The sequence below is a fragment of the Myxocyprinus asiaticus genome, chromosome 35 (genome assembly GCF_019703515.2).
Source record: "Myxocyprinus asiaticus isolate MX2 ecotype Aquarium Trade chromosome 35, UBuf_Myxa_2, whole genome shotgun sequence".
Classification (NCBI taxonomy): domain Eukaryota; kingdom Metazoa; phylum Chordata; class Actinopteri; order Cypriniformes; family Catostomidae; genus Myxocyprinus; species Myxocyprinus asiaticus.
In genome coordinates, this window is record NC_059378.1 from 34300205 (window position 1) to 34310471 (window position 10267).

At 36.6% G+C, this 10267-nt stretch overlaps 1 protein-coding gene across 1 annotated transcript; it reads left to right on the forward strand.

The window, feature by feature from the left end:
- Nucleotides 1-2044: 2044 nt before the first annotated feature.
- On the forward strand, nt 2045-9622 carry LOC127426125 (probable G-protein coupled receptor). The gene is made up of 2 exons (XM_051672668.1): nt 2045-2265; nt 6008-9622. Exon 2 carries the CDS (start codon nt 6111-6113, stop codon nt 7410-7412), a length of 1302 nt encoding a protein of 433 aa, XP_051528628.1. The 5' UTR covers nt 2045-2265; nt 6008-6110; the 3' UTR covers nt 7413-9622.
- The last annotated feature ends 645 nt before the right edge of the window (nt 9623-10267 follow it).

The window sequence follows — 10267 nt, forward strand, 5'->3', positions numbered from 1 at the left end:
CTGTTTAAATTTAATGCTACAACCTGTGGAAGACAAAAATAATTTTGCTAACTGTACAGTGACAACAAAGAGCTTGTGCACCTATCATTGTTATTATTATTGTTATTATTATTATTATTATTATTATTAAAAATAACAATATGTAAGCACACTCTAAACCCCCTTTTTTATTTCACAGCTTTTCAACGTTATATTGTTTTATTCTCTTTATTCTAGTAATGTTTTGTTTAACCTTTAAATGCATGGGTGTTCTGCCAAAAATGATTACATACTCTGGTCTTTAGAGATATTCCCGGCACATATATATATCACATATGGATCAACAAAATGCCCAGATAGTTTCAAATTATATATATATATAAATTGTGCAATAAAACTTTTGCACAGTACTTTATATATATATATAAAGTACTGTGCAATAGTTTTAGGCAATTGTGAAAAATGTTGCATAGTGAGGATGTCTTCAAAAATAATGACATAAATAGTTTTCATACAAGTCCAGTAAACATAAAAAAAGCTAAATCAATATTTGGTGTGGCCACCTTTGCCTTTAAAACAGCCCCAATTCTCCTAGGTACACCTGGACACAGTTTTTCTTGGTTGTTGGCAGATAGGATGTTCCAAGCTTCTTGAAGAATTTGCCTCAGTTCTTCTGTCTATTTATGCTGTCTCAATTGCTTCTGTCTCTTTATGTAATCTCACACTGACACAATGTTTAGTGGGGGGCTTTGTGGGGGCCATGACATCTGTTGCAGGGCTCCCTGTTCTTCTATTCTAATCTTTTCTATTTGCAAAAGTAATGTTTGCGAGTCTAACACTTATATTTCCTATTGACACACTAAAGCCAAAGATATAAATAACCATCTTAAGACAAATGCTTTTGCACAGTACTGTGTGTTTGTGTGTGTGTGTGTGTGTGTATATATATATTTATATAATCAAAGAGATGATACAACAAATCTAGGACAGGATTCATTACTTCCATACTGAAATTTCATGAGATGCAACTGGCTGTCAAACACATACTGAGCTACACATAACGCATAATTTACACATAAGCTACGCATGTGTATTTTCTCAGGCACCTTTTGAGTCTAAATAGATGCACGACTTATATAATTTCAGTAGTACACCCAAATGACAGTAGCCAAATCATACTGTTTATGTTTTAAACTAGCTATATTTCCATGTTGCTTCTTCATCAAATAGCAATGTCAAATTTAAATCAAGTCAATCACTGACACATCAGTGCCACCTTGAGTAAGACATACGTACACATAATATGTATGTGTCCACGCATATGGAATACTGATAATTCACCATCGTCACACAGAAAATCAACATGATATTATAGTCATTTGTATGAATATAGTACTCATTTGTCTTCAAATAAATGAAGAAATACAATATTTATCCTGTGATAGTGAACTTATATAGTGTCTGGGGAACTTACACTGAAGTACACACCACAAACAACACGAGTGATTCCGTGTCAATGATTAAGTGACGGAGAAAGGACCTCTTAACTGTATTTTCTGAAACAAAACAATACCAGATGGGACTTGTAATAGCCGAATTCACATGACCTGCTAAAATGAAGCACTAGCAAGTATTTCCCTGCGTCATGTTGTGCTTCTGTCTTACCGGATGGAAAAATAAACGAATTGGTCAGAAAATTAGTGTATAAAGTCAAATTTCAGCACTTTCAAAATCTGTGATTAATCATGATTAACTATGAAAAATCATGCGATTAATTCAGAATAATCGACTGACAGCACTAATATACACATATTATGCTTTAATTTTGCTCTCTCTACATATTTTACTTGATAAAATAGGGCATTTTAATTTTGTGTATTATTTTATTATGTATATGTACATACAGTATATACTACTTGGTTATTGCCTGGTCATGGTCAGCTGTGCTCTCTCTCTCTCTCTCTCTCTCTCTCTGTACTGTGCTGTTGGATTCACCTGCAGTCCTCTGGCTCCACACACACATTGTAATTGCTGTGTCTATAGATGATACAGTAGACTCCACTAATGGACTGACCTGCACATCATGTACATCTGCCTCTATAATGGCTTCCGCTGGTGGCATCAGTCAGTCTTAAGTGCAAAGACCAGCGGACCCAAACACAACTCCATCAAGCTCTTCCTGAGTGAGTGCTGGATAAACTCAGCAGTCTATAAATGACGCATGGAGAGATCCTGGATTTAACTTTAAATTATTTTGGACCAGACTTAGTACATCATGGAAATCAGGTAAGATTATGTAATTGGATAATTTTTTTCAGTTTAATATTTGTTTTAAGTTGTAAAGAACCTATTGCTGCATACTCATAAAAAATTATGTCACTAAATTTAAGGTGTAGACTTTGTTATTTGTTTTTGTTTTACAAATGTAAAATATACTAAAGAGTGAAGCTATAGGTTTTAGCTTTTAGTCCTGTGCAGACAATTCGCATTTAATCTTAAATACATAATTAGTGATTAATTCTGTTTTAAAAATGGATTCAGACAACTGATTTAAATTCATATTAAATGCTTGCTCATTGTTTCAAGAGCGCACAGTGTTTGGGACTGAAACATTTCTTTAAAAAGGCAAATGTTTTACAGTATATTTGATTATGTACGCTGAAGAAATCTGACAAATGGAGTTTTGTACAGCTAGGGATATACATGGGTATATTGTCCATTAATGTTCACATAGATACATGTCTCTTATATATAGCAATGTAATGTTTAAAGACCAAACCTTAAAGGTGAAGTATGTCTTTCAACATATTCAATTTCAAACTGATTTTGCCATCGTTCTTCAAACAGATAATCCCAACTCAAAAGCATTACATTGTAACTACAGTAAATAACAGCAGTGTGATGATGTCTTTCATTGTATGTGTATCATGACATCTGTGTTGTGATTGTATTGTCGTGATGTGCAGGTGACAGTGAGCTCACACTAATGCTAATCCCAGAGAAACCAGCAGCTGCAGCCAAACAATCACACTTATTATACTCTACTTCAAAAAGTTACGGCACAATGAGCGCCCTGAATAGAGCACCATGAATTATACTGTCTGATCAAGACTCCCTTTTTCTCTCAGTGTTTAGACACTCCTGTCCACAACAAATCACAACAATGCACTGGAAATGTTTCACTAACAGCCTATTGATTCCAAAATGTTCCTGTATTTTCCTAAAACGTAACATTTTCCAACCTAAACAAAAATTAAAATGTTTTTAATTTCATCCAAAAAATTTAAATAAGAACTTATATTTTTTCATTAAAAAATAAGAAGCAAATGCAAAAAAATAAATAAAAATGAAATAATATGTAGTGTATATTTTAATTCTATTAAAGTATTTATTAGGGCTGTGGATTTAATGTGTTAATTTAGTGCGATTAATTATATAAAAAATAACGTACTAAATAAATTAACGGAATTCAAGCTTGAAGTTCATGTAATTCTTTACTTACCACGTCAGTAGGGAGCAGCGCAGCAACACCGGTCAGGATGCGTTCTTGACAGATGGATGAAGAACAACAGAATGCAGGGACCTCAAGAACTTACCCACTGTACAAACTAAAGTCCTATTTAGGTACTTATATTCGGAACTACTACTTTTCATCATTTTCATTTAGAGGGACTTTTTTAGCTCCTACTCCAGGGTAGGTACATTTTGGGAAAATAGGAACTGTGGGAGGTGCTGCAACCTGTGATTGGTCAAACTCGTATGATGCGCAAAGCATTGAGAAATGTGAAGAGTCGACAGCCGCCATAAGTAAACAAACCTGTAGCTGCTAGCTTGCTACTCAGAGGATTGCACTAATTTTGCAGTTCCCTTAACAGATATAACATAAAAACAACAAAGTATTCAAAGAGTATTGCCTGTTTTACATATTATGTGTGTACAAGTGGTGATCAGAGCTGCTGCATGACTTCAACAGGAGATGTGGGTTAAGTTTTCATCGCATCTGTACTGTGTGACTATACAGAAAATAGTGATTTCTGAATTACAACATAGAATTTTTCCTGGGATAACAGGAACATAAATAAAAGATGTTTACTGAGAGTGGGTGATTTAAATCTATTATAAACTTAACCGTCATAAAATCTAATTTACATGAGGAAAGTTTTGCGTGCCTGTGTGTAACTTGCATCAAAACATCTTGGGTGAGTAGTTCAGTGCAGTATTTATGTTGAGTTATAAAAAGCCTTTATTGTAAAAGATCAGGTTGATAAATAAGCTTATAGTACATTTTCAACATATTTTCCGCTGAGTTCAGCATGTGCTGCGTGGTTAAAATAGAATTTCAGCCAATCAGGAATGAGGTGGTCAATTTTGATTGGCTGGCTAGATCACCGATCATACTGCTAATCAAAACAGGAGGAAGAAGAGAAGGGGATCGTTTTTTCAAGAAAGGAAATGTGTAACACATTATGACCACACGAAAGTAACACTTTTGTTGACTTAATTGTTTTTATTTAACCTTTATTTTTTATTTTTTAGTCTGTACACTTCCAATAGGCTTACTAGCGAGCTAACTATTTGGCTAGCTCTCTTATTATGGTCTATACTAGTATTTGGTTATCTAGGTTAACAAGTTACACTTACATAGCTACTATCTTGGCCATGTTAGCTACCACTTTCATCTGAAATTATACAGTATTAATTTAATCTCTTCCATGTGTAAAACTCTTTAAGGCTAACTAAATAGTATAGTTTTGGGGGAACTTAATTTTACTCCTATCTATCCAACAGGATATTCTGAGAGAGCAGTTTATTAAAGTAACTGTGACCAGATTACAGTCTACCACTGAAACTTCTTCTTCTTTTTGTTATTATTACATGAAATATTATTTTCTTTAATAAATCTATTATTTTGTCCACCTTCTTTAATGTGTCCTCTCCCATTGTCTCATGGCCTATGTCAGGTGTGATGAAAGCCGAGTGTTATAAATATTGCCTTAATGAACATATTATATTATATTATATTCTTGATAATAAATTAGAAAAGCTGTTTATGTTTTTATTTTAAAGCTGTGGGGTATCTTGAAATGTTCAGTAGATATCAATGAGAATAATAGATAGTATTAAAAAAAAATTGAATTTGGGGAAAATGTGCCAATTATGTATTGCAGAAAATCTTTATGATCCTAAAATATGCATCATTTTCTGTAAAGTATAATTTAAGGATATAATAAGGACAGGCTGAAGACAGGAACGGACAAGGATGATTATGTGAGAACCCAAGTGCAGTTTATTTACAAATCTAAAGACGTGAGCCCAAAGTGAAACAAAACAGAATATACAGTAACCCAGAACATAAACTAAACTTGAATAAACTTCACTATAAACAATGACTTGAACGCATGACGACTGACATGACATTACACCAACAACACTGGACCCTAGACAAGAGGACATGAGGGCTATAAATACACAGACAAGGGTAACATGACAACCAGTGGGAAAACTGAACTAATAACAAGATAACTAGGCAATGAAAAAAGAACCAATGATAAAACAGAACTGATAACAAGACTCATAAACAAACCAATGAAAAGACAGGACTAATAAACATGGTGAAACAAGAGGGTCACATGACAGTCACATGACAAGGAAACCACATGACATAAAATGGGAACAGGAAGCATGACAACAATTTAAAAATAAAAGACATGACTAAATGAAAAACATAAATCAAAACATGAACAAAAACACATTTAAATGTGACAATATATATATATTTTCCTTAAATGTGTCCTGGACATGTTCTTGACAGGTTTCATGAAATTCACCTAAAACCATGGCATATGAATATGGTAATCATATAGTACCATGGTATAATCATCTGATATCATCACTGTACCATGGTACTGCCACAGCACTTATTTGTAAAGACCAAAAAATAAGTGGCAAAAACTTGAAATTGCTGAGGATGTGTTCAGCTGTAATTATACTGATTTCTTTTTCTTTTTTACTATTAATTCCTCAACAGATCTGACCTTTGACTTCCAGACCAAAGAGAAGCCAATTCAAGCTGGTGGAAGATGGAGAAGCTTGGAATTCTGCTTTTTGCTTGGTGTACCACACTGTAAACAATGGAGACATCTGGATTACCTGCAGCACCAGAGCTTAATGAAACCCAACTTAATGAGACACTGAGCCATGGCCACCCCATGCATCTGGCACCCAGCATGCAATTAGGGAGCATGTCCAACCCGCAGTCACGTTTGCAAGACACGATGGGGCTTGTTATCATGGTTACGCTTAATGCGGTAGCACTCTTGGCTAACAGTGGCGTTTTAGCAGTAGTAATAAAAGTGCCCCATCTCCGCAAGTTCATTTTAGTCTGTCACCTGTGCATTGTGGATTTGTTATGTGCCGCCCTGCTCATGCCTCTTGGCATTGTCTGCGGCTCACCATTCTTCGCTGGGGTCGTTTTTTCTGTACTTGAATGCAGGTTGTACGTATTCCTGAATGCCTTTTTAATATCTGCCTCGATATTCACAGTTACTGTAATCAGCGTGGAACGCTACTTCTACATTGTACATCCCATGCGGTATGAGGCTAAGATGACCCCATGCTTAGCTGCTGCCATGATGGGACTGGTTTGGGTGGCGTCTACTCTGCTTGGACTTGCTACCGTCTTTGGGTGGCCCAATTACGGTAGCCGAAGCTCCATTGCTGCAACTCACTGCTCTCTGCATTGGAGCCACAGCGGACATCGACGACTATTTGCCATCCTTTTCTGCGGCGTTTGCTTTTGCGTACCAGCAGCCATCATTCTTGCCGTCTACGCGAATGTCTATAAAGTTGCCCACTTGGCCGCCCAGGAAAGGGGGCCAATCCCTAGCTGGACGATGGCAACTTCACACCCAAAACGTAGGTCTGATTCTGTCAACAGCCAGACCACAATCATAACCACAAGCACTAGTGTCCGCAGAGTTCCTCAGAGAAAGAAGAGAACTTTGGTTGGAGGGAAAGCGGCACTTACTTTGGCCATCATCGTGGGACAGTTCCTGCTCTGCTGGCTGCCTTATTTTGCCTTTCACTTGCATTTGTCACTGGGTTTCTCGCATAGTACTTCAGAAGAAGCAGAAGGACCAGTAACTTGGCTAGCGTACTCAACATTCACAGTAAACCCGTTTTTTTATGGGCTGCTCAACCGTCAGATCAGGGAAGAGTTATGTAAGATGTTCCTGTGTTGCCGATCAAATGGCAGGCCAGTGCGGCCCTCGGCGTCTGGCCATGAACGCACAGGGCATGAAGACTTTTTTCATTTCTTTCACAAAAGCAGTGGTGGGGAAGGAACTAGATGCAGCTACCACCACACGGCTACAACAAGGCTGGACCAAACCAGCTTTAGGATACCAGGACAAATACCAGAAGAGGTTACCTAAATTTTATGAAATTGTCCCTAACTAAGAATGTGTTAAACTTGAGTGAGGAGTTCTATACATACCATCACACATATATGGCAGTTAATAACTGGGCCCCACAAAATAAAGTCACACATATGTGTTTCTGCAACAGCCAGTTACGTTACAAGCTGCCAGATTCAAATTGGCTTTCGCGTCGACACAGGCTGCACTGGTCAAGCGTCTGTAATTTATATTCGCTCCAACAGTTACTCATACAGTCTTTTAAACCACAGAATAAGTTTATTTTATATACATACATCCATACATTCTGAAACAGGCAGCCAAACTATCACAAAAACACCACAACAACAGTTTAAAACTTGTATACTCACAGTGAAAACATGCTGATCGAGCATGATTATCCAATGCACGCAGCCAAGTCTGTTTACATTAGCGCTTGTCACACACACACACACACACACACACACACACACACACACACACACACACACACACACACACACACACAGTGTCTGAGAAGTCAAACAGTGCATATAGGCAAACCGGAGTGCTGATATTATTTGTTCATTTGTTTTTTACAGCTATAAAAATGAAATAAAACAAGTACAGTACAGCAGACATAACCCATTTGTACACGTTTACTATATTATATACAGTATTTATTTTTATTTTTTTTTATGACAAGAAATCTAAAATTTAAAATACTTGTCTACACTATGCCCCCTCTACCGGCTGTGCAGTGTCACGTGCAAAAATAACTCACTCCAGGGGGCACTGCAGGGGAATTTAGAGCCTACTCATGAAAAGGTTAAAACCATGCAAATTGTAATTTTTTTGAGTTTTAAAAAGATAGTTAACCCAAAAACTATCTGTTCACCTTTGCTTTAAAGTCAACATGAAACAACATTCACAAGCCATTTTACTTCCATAATGTGATGCATTTCAAAGTGAAACAGTATATTTAATGAGAAAAAAATGTCGGGTGGGACTTGGTTTTATATGTCGGAAACTGATTGGATCATTAAAAGTTGTCTCTACATGACAGGCTGATTATGTGGGTAAAAGTAAAGTTGTTTCAGAGATGGAGCAAGTTGTTACATTTTGATGACACATCACAAAGAAAAATGTTGTATTTCTTTGGAATAATGTTCACTATGTAATCACTCACAATAAGGCCAGGAATGTGTTTTAAGAAAATAAACAGGATTATGTTGACTTTAAAAGGGCAATACTTACTGTAACTGGAAACACAGCGACAAAGGCCTTCAACCAATCACAACGATTCCAATTGCTGACTCCACCTGCATGTTACAAACACACTAAGGTATGAATGGCACTGTCTTAGCAATTATGACCTGCACAGACTGTATGGATTTATTTGATGCCTACATGTTTATGTCATCAAGCTTAAAGCTAATGTAATTTCTGCGACACTAGTGCCACTGAATGGAACTGCATAAATTAGTGGTGGTGGGGGTGGGGGTTGTGTCGCTGTCCTTTTCTGCATATTGCTGCCCATTTCAGCTTATTGCGGCCCATTCGGCCCCGTTTTGCGGCGGCCCACCGGGAAAAATCCCGGTTCTCCCGATGGCCAGTCCGCCCCTGCCCCTCGCCTGCAGTTGTTTAAACAGTCAGAGTGGGTAGCTCAAAACAAACACAGGAATTTTTATAGTGCCACAGGGACATAGTGTTTACAGTTTTTGAGAAAATTAACCTATGAATAGCTTACTTATAGTTGTCTCTGCATATTAAGCTGGGATAGAAGAAAGTATTTTAACACTGAAAAGGTGACATACATCAGCTTTAACAAAGCTAATTTATTTAAGTTGATCTTTTTTGAGCATAACAGAAAATGCATTATTTTATTGTGTTACATCACAACTTATTCTATATTAAAATTGCTATAGTAAAATAAATGACAAAAATACTAGTTTCTTTTCAGCAAGATATACAGAAATCGACTGTTTAAAAACACTACATGAGCTGTGCGGGCAAAGCAAGGCAAGTGAATAAAAAGCTTTGTACAAGATAGAAATGACAAAAAATGTTGCACTATTGTAACAAACTATTTGTACATACAGTATGTATTTCTATATTTATGATGCACAGAGTTTATGACATCATCTGTCTGATGTATTTTTTTTTTCTACTGTTCTTACTGTAGACACATGGCTGTCATAAGAGACAACACCATATTGTTTTGTTGTGCAATAAAGACACTAGTCACAAGAAGCTTGATTCAGCTCAGTTCAGCACATGTTCTGTTGTGTTGTGTTTAGAGCTCATTGTTTGGTCTTTGGTCACGTACTGACTTACATGTCTTTGGCTCGTGGGCTTTTTTTTACTTTTGGACTTTTGTGGACCCTTATTTTGAAGTGGATATATATATATATATATATATATATATTGAGTCACCCATTACATCACAAAACACATTAATTTGCTCTTTCTTTACTTGTACAAAACAATATGTTCATTATTTTGGCCTGTTGTCATGCATGGAGATAGAGTAGTATTTACTGGGGAGAATAGTATATTTTAGAAATGTCATGTTTTCTACCATTGTTTATTCCTGATATAAATTAAACATTCATGCACGCCAATTAGTGTACTCCACAAAGAGTTAACAATTGGCTTTCCCTAACAAATGGTTTAAAGCAGTGGTTCTCAACTGGTGGGTTGCGACCCAAAAAGTAGTCGCTGGTCTGTTCTGACAAGGTCACGTTTCCCATCACGTGGGAAATCGGCATGTTGCTTCCGAATGTTCATGTACCCTGAATTCAACCCCATTCTGTCAAATAACTGACAACCACCATTCCCTATCAGACATTTTTGCATCAATTCTAGTCACCTTTTCCTCTGGAGTTACTGAG